The 21,442-nt window shown below is 42.5% G+C and overlaps 1 protein-coding gene across 1 annotated transcript in view; it reads left to right on the top strand.

The window, feature by feature from the left end:
* Window positions 1-21,442, top strand: part of LOC115575422 (ras-related protein Rab-26-like) — a 68,274-nt gene that overhangs the window by 36,933 nt on the left and 9,899 nt on the right. The window contains exon 5 of the mRNA XM_030407480.1: window positions 1,740-1,792. Within this exon, the coding sequence (XP_030263340.1) occupies window positions 1,740-1,792 (53 nt within the window). The remainder of the gene's footprint in view (window positions 1-1,739; window positions 1,793-21,442) is intronic.

Here is a 21,442-nt window from a genome sequence, read left to right on the forward strand (position 1 = left end):
TCTTCCTCCTCTTCTCATCTAGCTTTTCTCTACTCTGTGCTCGCAGTTTCTGCTCATTTCCTCCTCCAAACCTCAATTTCGCTGTTCCATTTGCCGGGAAATCTTGCTTATAATGAGACTTCTTGATTGATCCCACTGTTTCCAAGCACTCAAAAGAGAACAGACGTTCTGTATTTCTTACAGCAAATGACCGATTTGATTAGCTCTTTTTTCTCTACAAAGAAACAATCGATTCTGACCTTAACTGATACTGAAACATTATTATCAGAAAATATTTTTGGAAATTTGTGGAAAGTCATTCGAGTCCACACACACACACACACACAGACTCAGCAGCAGCAGTGGCAGCAGTTTATGAATGTCTGTCTCCTGACTTCAACCTATCAAGTGATAACAGATAGCAAAAGAGCGAGAAAACACCTCCAGGACAAGTCTAGCAGAGCTCTGCTTTATTACACAGTTGTCACTCTGCATCTGGCTCATCTCTGCCAGGACGCCACCTTTCTGAGCTGCGCTCTTCTCAAATACCTGAACTCCCTGTGCGAGCTGCTGCGGAGACGAAACAAGGGACGTGGACTGAGGCATCTCAGCAATTTATTTTGGATCCTTCAAGTTGACAAGATTCAAGCAGAAAGGGGGGAAACTAGAGGAGGAGGACCCAAATGCAGACACATGGGAGGCAGGATAGCGGAAACAAAAAGCTTTTTTAAAAGAAAACACAAGACCCTAGATCAGGACATATTTTCTGTCTTACCCGTAGTGCTATTTATCCACCTGGATTGTTTTGGTGTGAGCTGCAGGGTTTTGGAGGTATCAGCCATATAAATGTCTGCCTTCTCTTGAATATAATGAAACTACATGACACTCGGCTTGTGGTGCTCAAACTCAACAGCAACATCTCTTTCCAGAAAAAATATGACCAGGTTATGCAGGATTATCCACAGACCTTGTTGTCAGCCATTTCGTGTTGGAACCATTTTTCTTTCTACTGGACTACACCCACTAAACCTTGTCACCGTGCGAAAGGAATGGCGGTCTACTCCAGGACGAGATGACGCTAGCTAACTAAGCTAACTGAGCTAACAATCACTATCGTGCAGCCTCTCTTCAATGAGGGGAAGCACATGGAAGCCACACACAGGTGAAGTTCGGTCTAGAAAATAGACCCTGTGTAATTTTATTTGAATTAAGATTAATAATAAACATATTGAGGGGGAAACACATAAAATCATTAAATCAGCTACGTTCCTTGTTTCTGACAAGCTTAACTAAGGCTCAAGACTTCTTCACTTGTTCTAGAGTAGTTTGTTGTTTATGGACTATGCAAATACCTTAATTGGTCTGCTATCAGCACTTTTACAGGGAGACACATAAATGAATATAAAACCAAAGCAATGAGTTGTTAAAAAAATAACAACAGCTGGCACAGAGATCCCTAAAGAACAGCTGGTGTTGTCAGTGTTTTCCTCAGGGTCACTTCAACCAAGTCGCACGCCACCTGAAATCTTAACTCCGGTCCGTCTGAGTCCTGCCAAATGCGATGCAGGACTTTTTGTCTGGCCAACAGAGCGAATTCCAATCTATCAGTTTTATGTCAGAGTGAAAATGAACTCTTTCATAATTCAATTTAAAGGGGAGTTGAGACGTCAAGGTGAAAGATTAAATCAGTCTCGCCGAGAGACTTCTAGTTATGAATTTGGAGGCGATACACTTTAAAAACTTTTCTCCTTTTCTTCCAGCTTTGCTCCTGCTGTATGATGTCACCAACAAGACATCCTTCGACAACATACAGGTAGGTTACTCTGTGTTTGATTCTCTGTTTGATTCTTGCATTCCCCTTTCACACTTGAACATCAGCACACACTTGTTTTCCTTCATTAACATGTGCACCAAACGTCACGCCTGACGTGCTAATTTGAAAGGATTCATTTTAATTAACCTTATCTCGGTTAGGCAGATTGTTTTTATAGATCCAGAGGCTGTGGATGGATCGTGGCCACAAGTGTTATCACAAAAAGCTCTAACATCTGATACATCGAGTGATACGCCTTTGTAGCGACAAAATGCTGAGCTTCATTGTCAGCGTCATTTTTTGGCAACATCAACAACACGTTTTTTTATTATCAAAGTCAGTATGCGTGACAGATGCTTGAGCCAGCGGAGAGTGATCAGATGTGGGGATCAAAGAAAAAGACAGCAGAACAAACGGGGACGGGAGGATTGGCGTTGACGGATTATGATTTAGTGAGGGATAGTGCTGTCATCTTTTCCTCAAAGCCTGGACCAGAGGGACTACTCAACTGTCCGGTCATCAGGCAGACCTCCAGTCTATCTTTTTTTTCCATCCCTCTCTTTCTCACCCCACTACAAAGAGACAAATATGTGATGTTGCATGTGACTTGGCATGGCTGCTGTCCTTCATAGAGCCAGCGTATTCGACCACAATGAATTTCTCAGTATTTAGCTTTAGCATTAATGCTGTGTTGGAAATCCTGTGGAGACCAAAGGGTTGTATCTGCCCTTTCTAGAGCTTTTCATCCTATGCTCTTCTGTTATCCAGAGCACCTTACCTCCAGGTTTATTAAACTGAAGCTTTTTTTATTGTATACCTTCAAATTTGGACATGTTAGGTGCATCATATTAAGATTTGTGTCATATCATGATCAGATAACGTGCGTAGGACGAGACTTTCATGTCAGGAGGCTGAAGGTATAGCAGTTGGAATACAGATGGGTGATGAGTTTAAGACGGCGTTCCAACATTTGTAACAGTATCATCAAAAATATGTAGTTATATAGGTGATAGGAAAATACTTCATTAACTTAGCTTAAATGCTTCTGCACTTAACACGCAGTCCACAAGCCCGGTTATGTTAATCTTTTGAAAACAAAATCAAAAATTTCATGCGCTTAATGTTGGCGGTTTTTCCCTGTGGCATCAAAAAACGGTAGCTGTCAGTTTAAAAGATTTAACCAAAAAAAGTGTAAATGTGCTAATTAAGGAAATGGAAGAATCTCAGTGGTTTGCAGATACATACATACATTGCCAACCATTAATCTGGCAACATGCAAACTCAACACATAAAGGTCCCAGTCAGCCCTGGTTGGGTTCACTGTGGGAACACTGTGGCGCCTGTTGCTGCCTCGGCACAGACTGTTAAATGTTGTAGCTGTGTGCACTCTGGCAACAGGAACACTGAAAACGGATTAGTTTATGAAGGGTGAAACTTATAAGAACCACCTGAGCACTCATGCAAAGGAAACCATTCATTAGTACAGAGGATCTGATTTCCTCCATGACCAGATAGAGACGCAGCTTCACCAGCATATGGATTTAGAAAAAAAATAGATGTTGTTAGATGCAGTCTGTCCTGCAGAAGAGCAGTTTAAATATTAAATCTCAGTCTCTGGTGCACCCAGATGTATTCTCTTTATAGATTCAGCTAATTAAAAGAAATTGAAAATTCAATATAGGAGAGCAGACAGTCAGCCTGGCACAAGGAAGATTTTTTTATGATATAGAAATAGTCCAAGCTCGCACGCTAGGAGGTAGCCAAAAGGTAATTTCACACAGCGTATACGAGCTAGTTCACGTTTATAGTTCACAGTCGCAAAAAATGAACATTAATTTTGCTTCAGATCTCCTCAGTCTAGTCAAGTACAAATACCACTGTGGGGGCTTCACTTGGGTGGAGGATTTTGCAGCTCATGGCTCGTGGTCCTACCGATTGTTATTGATTTCCTGTATCCATAAAAAGATGTGAAAGTGTGGGGGGTAAAAAAAACAACAAAGCAGAGAATACCTTGAAGTAAGAAGAAATCATAATAAATATCTGCACCACGGGGAGAGAGGATTTGAAAGGATACAGAGGCGAAGTCAAGCTGTGACTACAGTCCTCCAATCAATACAACTAATAATTCATATCTGGCTCAATAATGAAAATAATGTCTTTTTACAGGCCTACTGTATGAGAACGGGGGAAAAACTTTCTCACCACTAACCCATCTTATGAATATACTGCAAAACATGAAAAAAGCCAGTGCCTCAAAATTGCAGCTTTTCAGAAACATCCATCTCTCCCATTAGCCTCTTCGACGGCGCCGCTGCTGTGAGAAGGACTGAAGTCGTGCCAGCCGGTGTCACTATGTCATCACACCTGCTGGTTCCTTTCGGTGCAGTAAAATGCACCGTTCAAAAAGGAGGGGGTGGCAACTTCCAGCTGCTTTAATTGACACCGGCCATCAGACAGAAATGTATCCTTCAGCTAAAGGGCTGTTAGAGGAGAGAGGGGGTGTTTCTCAGATGATGTGCCCGTCTGCCCCAGGAGACCATTAAAGCAGAACAATGTGCTTCTTTCACTCCAGATGTGAACAGCAGCTCAAGGAGAGAGGGGGGTGGACAGGGAGAGCTCTGAAATGTTTGGCAAAATGTAGCATCAGGGAGGACGAGTAACTGTCAACCATCTGAAAGGAAGTCTCCAGCGCTGGTGAGCTGCTGCAACAGAAGACCTTCATCTTTTGTCTTATCTCTTCATGGTCCAATACACACAGCTCCAGGCTCTGTCTGCTCAGATAGATGTCCTCCACACTGCTGTGGTCTGATCATTAAACCTATGAGTTTATAAGCCCATTAGTCTAGTCTCAGTGTATCACTTAACTGATTATCAAAGCAGTAGCTGCGATTTGTTTCCTGCAGGTGGAATTACAAATCAAAACTAACCCAATGTTATGAGCATGAGTAGTATGGGAGTAGGCTAGCGGTAAGTAAACTAACCACCCAATTTAGAAAACACAATCCAGTGGCTGAATCTTCTCTTATATTTTATCCTCTAGGCCTAACTAGTTATGACTTTTGTGAGGCATGTTATCTGTGTTTCGGTTTAACAAGTGACTTTCAGCTGAATATGTCCACGATCACCGTAGACGGAAGCAAGCTAGCTAATAGTTGTAGTGTTGATTTGACATTACAACAACAACAACAACACAAACAAAGCACTGGGCTGATTGGTAGTTACAGCTTCTTCGCTTCCCTAAACTACAATTAAGTGGGAGATAACAAGCTTTCATCCATTAGTGCTTTGAGCGGTGCATATTCAGCTATCAGCTTAACCATCTCAGCGCTACATCACACGTTTCGTTGCTCTGATCGGTTATAGGTCTCTCTGATTGGACCCAATGACATCCTGCTTTAGAAACTGAAAACTGGTAAAACTTGGAGCACTGGCTAGCCATTTAGCTGGGGGATAAAAATTCTCCGCCGTGCTCTCAAACATAAATTTCAGTTAATCTTGGGAGACTCACGCTGACAGGTCCTCCCCTGCCCCGCTCAGCTTTCTCCCGTTCCTCTCTATCATCTCCATATCCCTCCACTGCGCTCGCATTCAGTCACTGTCTATTACAGCGAGGAAATATGCTGCTGGCGAGCCACAGATGCCTGCTGGCACACCGCTGCCTAACGAGCGCTAACTCGTGTTAATGAACGCTAATGGTGATGAATGCCACACCGAAGGACAGGGAGAAATGAGAGGGGGCAAATCATCCTCTCCTCTTCGGCCCTCAGACCAGTTCCTCTCTGCAGCGCACGGCATAGTTGTCTGCCCAGATACTGCGGGAGACGGAGGCAAGCAACACATCGAGACTGTGAGAGTTACTCAGGTGTTTCATGTAGTCGGTTTGGATGGTCCATGAATCAGTCTTCTGTTTATCCAATAAACAGTGGCAGATACTTGTTGGTGTAAGCCATTGTAGCAGAAATACACAAACCGTTTAGTAACATGATGAATGTCCTCTTGTCAGGAGCACTGCTTCAGGGAGACTGTAAGAGTCCATTTAGGCCTCTGCTGCAAATCATCTGTCTGGGTTACTGTGTTAAAAAGCAGCCCGGCTCCTATGGCGCTATCATTCAAAGCTGGGATCATTTGCCGTCAGAGGGAATCAAAAAGATTGTCAAAGCGGAACGATTCAGTGCTCTCCGTCTGTCAATTAACCTGCAGCTCCTGAAACGCACCATTTAGAAAAGGGCAGCAGACTGCTGTGGTGATTAGAGAAACTGACTTTCAGCTTTAGGATTCTGGAGCCGGGGGAAGTTGGCAGCAGATTGTCCTCATCAGGAAGTCGGCAGCATTGATGGTTTGCTCTGCTGTCAAGAAAGAAGACCTGTGCTTGCACGGCGAGGACTTTCTTCTAGCCGTGTGAATTATGTCCGCAGAGCCCTGTAGGGAAGAGCAGTCACTGAACCAGCACCTGAATCTAATCACACCTTATTCCCGCATTGAATTGATGTTTTGGCCGCTTGGAGCAGCGCAACAAGCTGTTGGTACATAACTGAATATTGTTTGCTTGTAAAGTTTATCTCCTCCAACTCCTGAGGGAAATACCTTGTGCCTCACTATGTTCACCAGCCTGTGCTGAGTAGTATGCAGCAGGTTTACCAGCTGATTCATTGAAAACAGCTGCCTGCTATGGTTGGAATGACGCTGATAAGCACAGCGAGGGTAAATAAAAACAGCAAAGTTACGTCAAACTAAAACAACAATACACTGAAACAATACACTGAAAAAGTTTTCGGACACCCTTAAAATTTTACACAATCTCAAATATTATCATGAAATATTTGTGGAAAAATCTTTTTTGTGTTTCAAAAGGTGCAGCTGCATTAGACAGACACAAACAAATACAAATTATATTTTTACTGTTTATTATTTACAAGAAAAACTAACAAAACTAAATTCTTGACAGTTTTAGTATGTCAGTTCCTCAACATTGTCGGTTGTGTGCTTGGGCCCAACGACGCCGGCCTAACATTTGTCTCTCATTGATCAGGGGCTTCTTGACAGCCTTGTAGGACCTTAAGCCGTGATCTAAAAGTCGGCCACGTACAGTGCGGGTGGAACACTGGACACCGGTTTGGTTTGACCACTGCTGCTGAAGCTCCTGTGATGTCATTCGGCGGTTTTCCCTGCACATGCGATTCAGGATGCGGTCATTTCTTGCTGAAGAAACCCTTGGACGCCCAGATCTTGGTCTGTCTTCCAAGCTGTTGGTTTGTCTGTATTTCTGCGGAGTGTATCCAACTGCTGAAGGACTGCATCTGCACTTCCTGGCTATCTGGCGGCAGCTGTACCCTTCCTGGCTGAGAATCTGAATCTTCAGGCGTGTTTCCTGCGTTAGGTTCCTTGTCTTAGCCATTTTTGTCTCTGGAGAACTTTCAAATGTGCTGGCTTTATATAGACACTATGCACGGCAAAAAAAAATACTCAAAATTTCTTATGTATTTTTATGGAACCAATCAATTTTAAGTTTCCAATAGCTTTTTTAGGATTTGTTTAGTATTTTAGTTGTGACTGTACTCAAAGAAATTGCACTCGAAGACCTAAAAGTGAATCTTAATCCAATATTTCACAAATGCGGTCGGTGTCCGAAAACTTTTTTCCACCACTGTGTGTGTATGAGCAATCATTGTTTTTTAAATGTGGATTTGAGTTTCCTCATGTGGAAACAATATATTGGTTGTAAAAATACTGAGTATTAACAGCTTTAACCACAGTGCTTGCAGTTCAGAAAATAGTCAAAGGATTTTTTTAGTGATTTTGGAAGGCACTGACAAATTCATCTTGTCAACAGGAACATCGGGTCAGAAAGCGGTTGGTGAGTCATTTTTAAAAGGCAGTGAAACACAACAAATTTTGCTGTTTGTAAGACTTTCTGATCTGCTGCTGTGTCCTCGGGCAAGACAGCAGCTCCTGTTCTGCTGTGTGAACCTGCGCTTTTCAAACAGGAAAAAAAAGAAAATCCCAGCAGCTTTCTCATAACATTAGAATTGATCAGCGTTGAGGCACAGATCCAAGTGAGGCAGTCTCATAAGACACAAACTCTGTTACAAATCGACGCTGCAGATCCATACATGTAATCAAAGGTTTCTTATTGAAAAGTCCGGCTTTGATACTGATTGCTATTATTTATATCCGCGTTTGTGTTTGCATATGCTGATGCCTGAATGCTTGATCATCACGCTCACGTGTCTGCGTTGTAGAAGTGCAATAAAAGCAATGAGAGAGATGAAACCTTCTTCTGTGTGCCTTCATTCATCTCGCTGTCTGTCCCGGGGCACGGGGTGGCTTCAAATGAAATGGCCACCTGCCTACCACAGAGCTGTTAGTTAAATGTCACGGCACCGCCACAGCAGATGGTGATGAGAGAAACTGTCAGTAAATAATGCAGTGATGTGAATTTAAATACCATTCGCTGAAAATCAGTGGAGACAATTTTCAAAGTTTGTGAATAAACTTCCTGGATTATTCTGCCCCGTCAGCGAGGGCATGACATGCAGTAATCCTCTGTCGTTACCTCTCCACTCACACATCGCCTGCAATGTGGCCTCCACGGAACATTATTAGTATGTCAGCTCCACTGCTTCACTAGATTATTGCCTGTCCTTGACTGTATGTGATGCAGCCAGCGGAGCGTGGAGCCCTGCAGAGGGAAAACGATCCACAAGTGTTCAGCTGCTTCCTGTGGACATTTCCATTTACTTTGGTGTCTGGCTACGAAGTGACAAAACAGATGGGATGCTCATGTGCGCGCTTTCAAACACAGCAAGATGAATGAAGATGTCCCATAAGATCCCTTGGTTTTGTTGTTAGTGGAGCCGTTCAATTTCCCAGACGGCGTTAGAAAAATAACCGAAACATCTGAGTAGATGGATTCTTGTCAGAGGCATTTGACTGCTGCTCACTTTTGTTGAGAAGAGCAGGCGCACCGCAGTTGTGTTACCAGTCCACGATTCGATTTGCCTTTCGATTGAAAACATTTCAGCACAGACAGCCATGCGATTGTTAGTTTTAGACTTTCATGCCCTGACAGCTGTCATAACATTCACCAAAAATGAAGACTCCAGAGTTCAACCAAAAAATTCCACCCTTCAGCGATTCAACAATAAACAAGAAAAGATAGAAATTCAGTTTGCTGTAAAGTTTGGTATCTCAAATCTCACCAGAGTAAAGAATCTTCTCATGTGAATTAATCAAGGATCTTTGGCACCACAACAATATTGAGCAGCAGTCAAACGCCTCTGACCAGAATCCATCTACGAAGATGTTTCGGTTAGTTCGGTTGTTTCTAACGCCGTCTGGGAGATTGAACTGCTACACTAACAATAAAACCAAGGGATCTTCTGGGACATCTTCATTCATCTTGCTGTGTTTTGAGAGTGTGCACATGAGCATCCCATCCATTTTGTCACTTTGTAGCCAGCAGCAGAATTGCAGGAGTCATTTTAACTTCTCATGTAATGAGAGTAAGTAGACAAGGTGATGATGGAGGATATGGAAAACAAAAGCACTTGTTTTCGTGATATTTCTGATTTAAACCCAGTGCTTACAGAGAACCTCATGATGTTAATATGAGAAAAAGTGGTTACCTCACTTAGAAGTTGGAGGTGTGCAGCTCCTCATCCAACAGCCACTTTGTGTGCCTCCGCTCCCACAAAACTTCTCCCTGACATTGTAGCAGTCCCATTTTTTTGTTGGAGACTTGCTATTGTTTCTTTGTTTGGGGCTGATTTTCCCAAATCCCTCAAGACTGATTGCAGGGAATTCAGATCACCTGTGTGCAGGGTGGAGAGACTGACTCCTGATTGAGGAGCGGAAGCAGCTTCGGGCCTTTGCCTCCCAGCCAATCACAGTCAGTGCTTTTACATGACACTCAAGAAAACCGAATTACTGTGTTAGTCTGACTTTGATCGGATTTTAAAAATGCATGTATACACCTTAGTCTGACTAAAATCGGACCGGATCGGATTTCTCATAGTCGATTTACACCACGTAGATTATTCGATTGAAAGTCGCATTAACTCCTGCATGTATAAGTTTCCAGCGGATCGGATCGGATTTTGCGTTCTGCGCAGACGTGAGTTTTTTCCCCGGGGCCGTGAGCCGGAAGTAGATGGACGGCGGCGGCAGCGTCTTTCCTCCGAAATCACCGCAAGAAAGAGCGCCATTGTGCATCTAGCTTGTGTAATTATCATGTACAACATATACGAAGTGTACAAAGATGTAGCTTCGTCTCGCTCTTCGTACGCCATCTTTCTTGAATGCCGAGGCAGCTGGTGACATAAAGAGGTCGGCCGGAGGTGGCCCCGTTAACACTAGTTGAAATGGGCACAGCGCCACCTAGCGTACCGGGGTATGACATGCTTTCAGCAGTAATTCGATTTTCTCACCGACATGTATACTCGGATAATTGCAGTTGTCCGATTGAGCAGCATAGTCGAACTATGGCTGTAATCTGACTAAGCTGTGCATGTAAACGCACTGACTGTGACAACACCCTTTTTCTGAGGGCTTAAAAGAGGTGGGGAAAGGGAACCAAGTGGCTTTCACCCTCATTCTGAATCTTTCCCTTGAGAACCTCATGGATTGCCATCCATAAACTCTGGTCTACTAAAGGGGGGTACACACATAACGATAATTGGGCTGATTTTGCTCCCAATTTTATCCCTTCCTGACCACGGAAGATTATCTGCTGTCTTATAAGATTATCCTATACGATTATCCTGTGGTCTGTGGTGTGTTTAGCGCCAATTTGTCCCGATAATTTGCTCGGAAATGGGTCGCGGCCGACAATCGTAAATGTTAATCTTGTTCAATATTTACAACGAAAAATCTTCACGTTTGTGGGGAAAGCCGACGACTCCTGAGTCACTACTCCGTGAAATGTGAAGTGAAACGCAACGTAGCCAAACAGCTGACTGAGGAACACGGAAGCAGACGTAAATAAAAACAGCGGTGAGATCTAACTTTTCCTATGGGGGTGTTTGAATTAGCCATTTTAATGTTTTCAATGAGACAGCAATAGTCCGAGGACCACCATCATTCCCTCTTCTATGTCTTCCATGTCTCTCATGTTTTCAAATTTACTCTTTTTTTATATACAGTCTATGCTCTTTTCTGTTTATGAAGAGCTCGTTGACGCTGGGGTTGTTGCCATTGGTTACTGTAGATCACGTTTGATCATGCGATATTTCTGGCTCGGAGGACTAGATTCTAGAAATGCCGTGAGACAGATAATCTTTATGTGTGTGGTGTCCTGTGCTGAGAATATCGGAGCACACCACACACAGTACGATCAAAGCTGATTTTTTTATCTTCATGTGTGGGGGCTCTACAGATAAAAAATCTCTTAAGATTTATAAAATCCTTATGTGTGTACCCCGCTTTAGACCCTATTGTGTTTTCTTGGCTTCCCACATCGTTCTAGTGAGGAAACTTAACTCTTTGGGAACCCTTTAAAGTCCAAACATACCCCTTCAGTTTGACATTTTATTCCCCTGGGCATTGTAGGAGGCATTTGTTTGTTATTTATTGTCCAAGAAGCGGACATTGGGCATTTCCCCCTAGGTATTCATGTTTTTGTTATCATCATATTTACACATATTTCCATGTAGGTGGGGCTGGCCTGTAAACAGTTTACTGTCAGTACCGCCACAACATATTCAAAATTGATCCACTGTCAAAAAATGCACGAGATGACTGCTGTTTTGCTACAGTCAACCCAAAAAAAACACAATGTATTTCATGTGTCAAGCCTATTCAAAGGAAAAGTAAAAGAAAACAGTGCTCTAGATAGCAAGTGTCTTTTCTTGTAGAAAGCCAGTGCAGTGGGTATGACCGGTGTTTTCACAAGCTCGTTAGTTGGTGGTGAAATAATTGACACCGCAGCAACCCTGACAAAGTGTCTGTGGAATGGACGTCCATCTCTTCATCATCTTGCTGATCTTTGTTACATAACCCCTCTTTTCCTCCAGCTGACCAAAAAAAAATGCCTTTTTATCTTCTGAGTTTGTTGCAATTTTGCACAAGGCAGCTCTTTACCTGTGGGGGGGCAGACAAATGTCAAGCCATTCAGACGCTCTCGGAGTGATAATGTGATTTGCCGACTGTCGCCTTCAAAACAGCGGCACAAACTATTTAGAAAAATCAGAGACAGCTTTGTCATAAACTGAAGTGCTCAAACGCCCCCTTCAAGCCTTTCTTGCTCAAAGTGTACGTCTTTGTTATGTCAGAGTCTCCAAGAAAGGACAGGCACGTATTAACTCTTTTGTTTGCACTTCCATTACCCATTAACCTCAGACATTTTAATGAACTGTTGGTGTTAGCGGTGTATGAAAAGATGAAATATTCAAGGCGAGACACCTGGGATCCATTTTAGAGGGCAGAATGCAGACAAATGTTCTTTTCAGGATAGCCTTGGGTTCAGAGTTTTGGATAATCCATTAAAAAGAAAGTTGTTTTGAGACTAACAAAACAACAACAAAAAAAAAATGTTTTTCTGGGGCGTCTGTTTCATGAACAAGAAAATAGAAGAGAGAAAGAGTCTCTACCGCTTCAGGAAGAAAAACAGTTGCAATCTTAAATGCAGGAGTGCTTTTTTTTTTTTTTTTTAAAGTTTCCTATAACCTTAGGGGGTTTCACCTTTACATGGAGTCACTTGTACATTCTTCCAAAAAACTTCCTAATAAGATACAGTTTTATCAAATCTGGGATTCAGGAGTCTTGCACTGTGTTTGCACAAAATGAGTCATCCAGTCATTATCTGCAGTGTCTGTTTGTGTTTCTGTTTCCATTCGCCTGTCAGAAACTCTTGACACTACAGTTTCAGCGAAAATACGTGATCTCTCTAAAACCAAGCTCTGTGAACTTTTATTATTACTTTTATATTACTGCACCTTCTCTCCTCATCATTTGTGCACTGAGGTGTGTTTTCGCTCTTTGTCCTGAGTTAAGCAATCAGCCAAAGACAAATAATGTTAATCCTCTACAGAAACACTAACACAAAATCCAGCAAAGCATGTCCAAAACCCCTCTCACTCTCTATCTGTATTGCCTTTTTCAGAGTGTTTTATCTCTAACTGGCACTGACAAATGCAGAGCCATCATTATTTGTTTTTGTTGTGGTTACTCTGGCTTTTTTTTTTTAATCACAGTCCTGTTACCCTTTTATCATGCAGACAGCAGGACCTTATGGCTTTTTGTTTGGAACAGAAAGACTGTGAAATGGGCTTTAATAAAACATATGAGCAGAATAGTGAGCGGACCCCGGTGTAGTGTAGGTGGCTTCTACACGAAGGGAAAATGTGAACATCAACCCTAATTACACTCATTTTGTATAATGACACAAACGGATTGGATTTTAGTAAATTGCACAAAACTATTAACACAGCGAGGTCTTTGTGTAATCCAGAGTAATTATGGCACAGTTCGTGGAACAGGAACTTGCTCTTTTTTTTTTTTAAATGTCATTTTGTCAAGCAATCAGAAGAAATGGATGTAAGCCCACTGGGATGGTGCAGAAGTCCTGCAGGTGAAGCCTGGGCAAAATTATTGTTTTCTTTAATTTAGCAGCAGAGGCCATCATGAATAAATAATAGTAAAATATAGTAGCAAATATAGTGATTATGAAGATGTTATCAGTGGTTATCTCAGCTTGGACTAGACAAACATTTAAAACTGTAAGCTTGTTCTGGCATAAAGTCTGAAGACAGGGGAACACCGACAAAGGCTTTCAGTATGTTGCATCTTAAGAGATCTAGGACGAGCCACTTCGGTCCCAGAATAAAACATCACAGCAGCGATCGTTGGATTGCCATGAAACATTTGCGCTACCCTCTAGCGACGCCACGGTATCTTTTTATTTTTATGAATTGAAATTTGCTCCAACACTCCAGCCACCCTCATGACAGGCATTTCATCCCGCAAAGACACACTAAACAAAGATGGTGAAAATGCATAAACATGTTACCTTTGTCGGTGTCAGCATATTATGATTCTGATGTTACCTGTGCTGTGCCTACGTACAGCCTTGCTGAGCAGCTAGTATGGATGTAGACTCACCCCCAGATTCAACTGAACACGTCTGTATACTGTTGCAGTAGTCGGTACGGTATTTTATTTTTCAAAAGAAGCGGACAGACGCCACATCAAGCTACACAGCGGAGATCGAGCCAGGCAGGAAGTCAGACACAGGAACAGCATAGAGCATTCAGTCAATTTTTTAAAATAAAACACCCCGTGCAGACTCGGGATCCACAGCACAATAAAGTCAGAAATAACAATGACAACGATTAAAACAACCACAAAAGAAACCATTTAACTTTGTAGGCGACTCATCCAAGTGAGAAGCCCCCCAAAAAAAATCGAAATAAACACAAAGAATGAGCATGTCAACAAATCAGGCAGGCACAACACTCGGCTTTAAAATGCTCCAGCTGGGAAATTAAGCCACCAGCAGAACAGAACAAAACCATGTCGCGCACAAGCAGCTATAATCAATATTTAGGACCATACCTCCCCACCATCGAACAGCAGTCAGACACGGTTGGTGACTAGCAGATAAAGAGCCAAATATTTCCCTCAGACAGAGCTTAAAGAGACTGCTGGACTTTCATTCATTAGGTGATTCAGTATGAAGAATAATGTGGCTCTGTGATGATATGGCAATTAAAATAGACATGAATAAGATATTGAGGTACTGTAGTTCTTTGCTTTATTGTAACATACACTGATGACGAAGGGAGACGGAGATTTTCAATACATACTGTGAAAACAGCCTGAGAATATGCAGTACAGTGAAATTAATGGCTTCACATCTAAGTAATTGAGTACCTGCTGATAGTTTCAGCAGAGCCAGAACAATTAAGCGCGTCACCGCGAGGGTGCCATAAACATTCGGTGCCTACTGCCTACAGTATGTGTTCGCACAGCACAGCTTGTTGTCTGCCGTGTTAATAAGCCCGCAGCATGTCGAGGCATTAGCACTGGATCTGAGATGTTTTTGGGGGGGATTTTCGTGGCAGCCGAAGAAGAAACGGTGCATCAAAGTCGCGGTAGCTCAGCAGAGGTCAGCCTCGTCCCACACAGTGCGACTGCATCAAAGTCAGCAGACTCTACACATGGCTTTAGGTGTTTTTCTGAACTCTTCCACACTTGTTGTTTTCTCCTACTGTGTTTTACCTCGGCCTCTCAACTTGAATTTAAAATGTAGAATATCTGTCTACTGTGACAGTGAACACGCTTGATATGAACAGAGATGCATATCAAGTGCTGTTTCTTCCAAGAATAGAAGCTTTTTGAGATCAAAAAAGGCAGATTTTAAAGACAGCATGTGTGTTTACAAGGACTGACATGAGGGCTGACAAGATATCAGTTTGACTGACAGGATGGCACTGAGCCCCGCGTCCCCCCTCTGACACACAGCACACGTCTATGGAAACAATTGGCACAGGTGTCACAGAGGATATCATGATAATGAGGACGGTGCGTGTGCACACAATCTCAAAAATACTGGCATGCCGCTAACAAGGAGAACTTCTGCATCTGCCTTCCTGCCGCAAGGTTAGACGAGACGGTGTGCGGATCAGTTTATTATAATGAAAATGTAGCGGAGAGGCACATTAGCAGGTTAACGACTCCTGTTCTCCGTCCCCTCAGCTGTGAGACATTTCAGCCTCTGCACACTTAATCTCATCTTTGCCAGCACTTGACATTCTGCCCACTCCATTCTATTCCTTCGCAGCTTATTGAAAACCTTAAATTATTGATTTCATCTTTTATATTCATAATTCTAAGAGGTAGAAACCATTTGCAAGGTTGGCGACCCGGCATGGACTGGGGGGATGTGTGAAGTGATGGCACTCTTGACCATTTGCCGCTCATGAAACACTTGATGAATCTCTCTCTGTCGTGCATGTTGTTTGGACACGTGGTCTGAAGATGTGAAATTAAAAAGTTGCTGAATCAAAAACATCACACACTAAATCTACTTAATATTAATCTGCTTGTCCAGGTATGAACCAAAGACATGGTCCTATAACTGATAAATTATCTAGAAATATTACATTGACAGAGTGTTTCTATTTCAACCAGCGCAGCTTTTCAAGTCTTTACGCTGCTGGCAGCCCCGGAAACCCAGACAGATTGCAGGCACTGTAAATCACTCATGTGATGCTACTGAACTTGGACAGAGACGCTCACAGACACACACACAAACACACAGACAACAGTAGGGCTAGATACAACTTTTAATCAAGAAGGTTATTCTTCCCACAGGCAGTTCAACATCAGTATGATTCATATCTGACACCTCCACCTGCGAATTTTAAAAGTGGCAACATGATGCTACACTACTAGACAACACGTTTGTTGTGAGTAAACATGGCTGACCCGCTCAGTTTCCTTCTCTGAATCCTGCCGTTCTGTTGGTTTTGTCTTGGAACTTTAATATTCTCCAGAACAACGATCAGAAAAAACAGGAGTAATTTCCCCACTGAAGTTTACTATTAATACACTTTCTGTATGAGTTTTGAAAATCTTAAATATCCTGCGTCCATTAGGCTGTTTATGCATAAATACGAGCCCTAAAAAGGAGGAAGACCAGCTGTTAACATTTTCTAAAGTGTACTCTTACAAACTACATCTATCTATAATACACGGAATCTCTGTCTGTCTGTCTGTGTGTGTATGTGTGTGTGTGTCAAATATCTCTGCGGATCAGGATCAGACTGACCTGAGACTTTCAACATGGCTGCTGTGTGGTTCAGTGGCGTGCAATTTAGCATTTGCTTGGACTGCAATGATACCGTTAATACATTATTTCATAAATGCTTTACAAATTCCATGAGCATTGTCCACCGGAGCCACTACAGTCACGTGCGCACCAGAGCCAATCACTGCACACAGTGGCCACGCGCGCACCAGAGCCAATCACTGCAGAGCTCAAGCCCACGACATACCTGAAGAAACAAGCGGATTTATACCTGCAGCGGTGCGAGATCGACCAGGATTTTGCCGGCGGTTCCGTTCCGTTCTGTGCATCTAAACTGACTGTTGTGGATTAATGAGATGAAACAAGTCCAAGTCTGTTTGTGTCTGAGGAGATCCGGAGACGCGCTGTGGATGTTCGGCCTACCGCCCGAGTCGACAGAGCGGACGCACTGGCACGTCCGAAACTGGATTTAGGGTAAATAATGTCCAACACGCTTTTTCGCGAACATTGCCGTTACGTTTGCTTTGTGTCTGGTGCAGGAAGAAACAGTAAAAATGTGCTTTTGTCACAAGTGGATTTATACCTGCAGCGGCGCGAGCTGGACCGGGATTTTGCAGGCGGTTCGGTCCCATTCTGTTCTGTTCATCTAAACTGACTGTTGTGGATTGTAATGAGATTAAACAAGTCCAGACCGAGTCTGTTCGGGTCTGAGGAGATCCGGAGACGCGCGGTCAACAAAGTGGGATCGGAATCTGTGGATGTTCGTGTTTAGCTAGCTGCTAGCCGCTAACCGACCCACACGGCCTACCTACCGAGTTGACGGAGCGGATGCACTGGCACGTCCAAAACTGGATTTAGGGTAAATAATGTCCAACACGCTTTTTCGCTAACATTGCCGTTACGTTTGCTTTATGTCTGGTGCAAGAAGAAACAGTAAAAATGTGCTTTTGTCACTAAAGTGTTAAAGCAGCAAGTTTGGTTGTTGAGGAACAGGAAGATGTGGGAGGGACATCGGCGGATGATTGACAGCAGCAGTGATGTGTTGGAGACGGCGACAGATATAGCGAGTTTTGAGAGTTGAGAGATTTGTGACATATAGCGTGTTTGGAGTGTATAGTTAGTGTGTTATGTAATATTTGGTGTGGTGTGTTCAGTGTGTAGTGGAGTCGTGTTGTGAGGCAAACCAAGGAGGAGACGGCTGAATGTGGAACAGGCAGGAATGAGCTGAGGAGCCTGAGGCATTGCCTGCATTTAAATGTAAATAGTTACACATAACTTTGTAAATTTCAAAAACTTGTGCACCAATTTAGTAAACAACAATTTATATTTGCATTATAACTAATGCAATTGGTTCATTAAACATATTTGTGGTTTTCACAGTAAAAAAACAAACTTTTTCTACTCTGATTTTATGTTATTTTGTGATTTTAGGTCCATAGTGTTAATATAGTACCTTAAAATGAAAAAATAACTGTACAGTCACACATGTGAGGTTGTGCTAAAAATAATTACACCAAGTAAGGCAAGGTAAATAGTTTTTAAGGTGAAATATAATGGTATAATCAAAAGTAGTCAAAAACAGCCAATTATATCCCTGACGTCCCACCTTCAAACACAGCCTCATTTGGCCATCCATGAAAAAGCTACTTAACCTCCCACTTTTCTTTAGGAAAACATGCTTCCTACGGGCAATGCACTAGTAAGAACAAATTTACTTTTCAAGTGTTTAAAGCAACATTATGTAGAAAATATGCAATTTGGTATTTTGAAGCTGTTGTTTTAAGGTAAGAAAGTAATGTCGCTTTTCAGAAACTTACATCGGTGTACGACTAAGCAACAGTAGAAATGAGAGACTGTAGAGAAACTAGCCATCTTCTTGAGACTCTAAGTAATTACCATCGTCTCCATGCATTTCAAAAAGCCGTCAGCAAATTAAAAAAATACATACTGTTAAAATTATGGAAACAACACATAATTAAGAAGATAAACCCTCAGATCCTGTAAGATGCAAACAGTGAGTCACATATATGAAGGGGGTGACTTTTAATGTTCATTCATTTATGAATGAACAATAAAAAATGAGTTTGACTCATTTTTCAGCAACATCACTGACGAAGAAACACAACTATTTAATGTGTTGTAGTGTGGAGGATGAAATGAGGAGATATTTCACATTTTACTGCTTAATGTAAGGCTGTTAAAACTTCCGAATTTAGCTGCTTCACTGAAATCTGAACTTGAAAAAGGAGAGTCTTGTTGTTTTGGAGCAAGGGAGAAACCTAGGCACAGTTTCAATATTTTCTTTTGTTTTTGTTCTTTCCTCCAAAGAGGAGACAAATGCAGCGACCTTGTGTCATCCTCAGATCACCGGTAATTTCTCTCCCTTCGCCAACACACTCTTGTGTTCTTTTCTCTCGATTTGTGCTGTTTGCTCAGAGGGCCGAGCTCAGTCACTTTTCAGATCTGTAAAGGACGGGCTCAGACAGTCAAGGGGCAGATTTCCTTCGAGCAAAGCAATCATTTTATTCACTTGACATCTCTTTCAGAGTGTTGCTTTTGTGATATTAAATAGTCTGTCCAGCCAGTGGGGTTGGTTTAATGTGGAGAGAAACTTTCAGTCGCATGCGTTGCTTTCCATATGTACACCTTTTATCTGGTTTATTTAACGCTGTGCAAAAGAGGTGTGAACTTGTCACTGGTTGAAAGCGATGCACAGGTTTAGGGGTCAGCGCTCCTGTTTAGCTCGCGCAGCAGAAACGTTAATTGGTGGAGGGTCGTCGACAGAAGTGAGGATCGTCCGTCTGTGAGCGTCAACCTCAAACTCATGCTCGTGCTCGCTCAACAGCTCTCTACTGCAACTTTTCAAAGCACATGCAGTCATGCAGATGTGCTTCACAGCCGTGTTCGCTCACAGATCGACACATCAGCTGCTCTTTTATGAACACAGAAGCCTTTTTCTACCCCTGTCAGGCCACAGAAATCAGCTTACAAGGCAGTTGTTGTCAGCGTTCTTTTTTTTTATAACACCGAATCGAGCACTGATGTTTTTTTAATCAAAGATGTTCGGAGACGAACACATGCATACTTCCCAAAAAAACATCAACAAGCAGATTTTCAAATGCTGATGCATGATTGTAATCCCTAGTTCTTCTAAATTAAATATAGGTTAGAGATTTTTTTTTCTCCGTATGAAACCACTCCGGGTTGTGACAAGCTTTCTGAGTTTCAAACAGTGACACAGTGTCACTCCGTTTAGCTCAGCTGCCTCGTGGAGCTTAAACCTCCTCTCAGGAGAGAAGGCCTACTTTCTCCCCGCGCTCCTCTGGTACGCTCAGTCTGACTCTCCTCGTTGTTGGGAGCAGACTTCTCCACTCTGTCTGATGGTGTAATACTCCTGATCAAAGCTCGGCAAGAATAGCATTGTCACCCACAGCAAATCTGCTTAGACACAAGTGCAACAGACGGAAAAGCTGGGTCACATGGAAGAGACACTCGGGGGCTCCTCGAGGACTTAAAGTCACGTTCATTATTGTACTCAGCAGAGTCTGAGCTGAGCTCTAATAGGATGCAAAGAGACTCTGTGCATCACTTTTCTGGTCATGTTGGAGATACCTGACACGACCTGCACCACATGGGCGAGGATAGGATGGGCATCGCTAGAAACCGTTTGGAAAAGGGCAGACGTTCTCTTCTCTGCAGATGGTCGGACGAACCATCTGTCTAGCAGATCCAGCAGTAGGCAAGCGCTTTTAATTTATATCACCACTAAGCATTATTTTCAGTTTTCCTTTCTTTCTTTTTAAAAAGAAGAAAGAAATTGTATTTCTGTATCGGGTTTTCACACATGGTTCAAAAGCTTTTGTAACAAAGACATACTTGTCAACATGCCTGTGTTAAAAAAATTAATGAAGCAATGATTTGGACCAAAAACATAGAAGATCCAAAATCTCAAACATGTTTATTTATCACGTCGTCAAAAACACAAATGTTAGCTAGCTAGAATAGCACCTGTCGACAGCTCGCTTGCCAGTAGGATTGCACACACTCACTCTTTATCACTGGTAATTTTTGACAATGTTTTATTTTCTAAGTTGTAACAACTGTAAAACTAGAGACCAAAAAATCAGGAGCTGTCAGATTTTACAGAAACAAAAAGGACATGTATTTTGTTACTTCCAACCACTTTTAAACATCACTGTCATTTGAAAAATAGAATAAAGACATTCCTACATACCCTTGAGTAGGACACCGCTGTGCTTTCTCATGTCGGTGCCAACAAAGGGAGAACAGATACAACATCAGAAGTACCCTCACATACCTCTGCCAGTGACAACTCGTCTCGCCAATGTCACGACGCAGCCGCCAGCAGCTGCCTGGCTTTTATCTTTCCTCCTCTCTGATACAGATCCTTTGGTCTTTGTCTTGTCTTTCACTGTCACCGTCTGTCTCACCATTTTGTGCCTTTTTGGCAGCGTCTCTGTGTTACCTCCCCGTGTCCCTTCCATTGTTATCGTCTCTTGCAGTCGAGCAGACAGCAGTAAGTTTGGCATTTTGGTCTCATGGAATGTAATATATCGGAGCAAATGGCAGCTAATAACTTTTGATGTTGTTGATATTGACTGGAAGGTTATACTTGGAAATTTTGCAGAAACTTTCGAGACTGACATTTTTAATTCATCCGAGCACTGCTGACAAAAGTTATATCAGGCTGTGCACAAAAAGAAGAAATCGAGCAGCTGAATTCGATTAGGTTTCTTAAAGGTTTTTTGTCACTTGCGTGCACAACAAACTTCCAGCTGGATTCGATTTGCGATACTACTTGGGGACTTGCCATCGCCAGAGCAGGGCTCAAAGAAATGTATTACCGCCCCTGCCACGGTGCACATTGTCATTGACATTTTGCT

This window comes from Sparus aurata, chromosome 23, assembly GCF_900880675.1.
Source record: "Sparus aurata chromosome 23, fSpaAur1.1, whole genome shotgun sequence".
Classification (NCBI taxonomy): domain Eukaryota; kingdom Metazoa; phylum Chordata; class Actinopteri; order Spariformes; family Sparidae; genus Sparus; species Sparus aurata.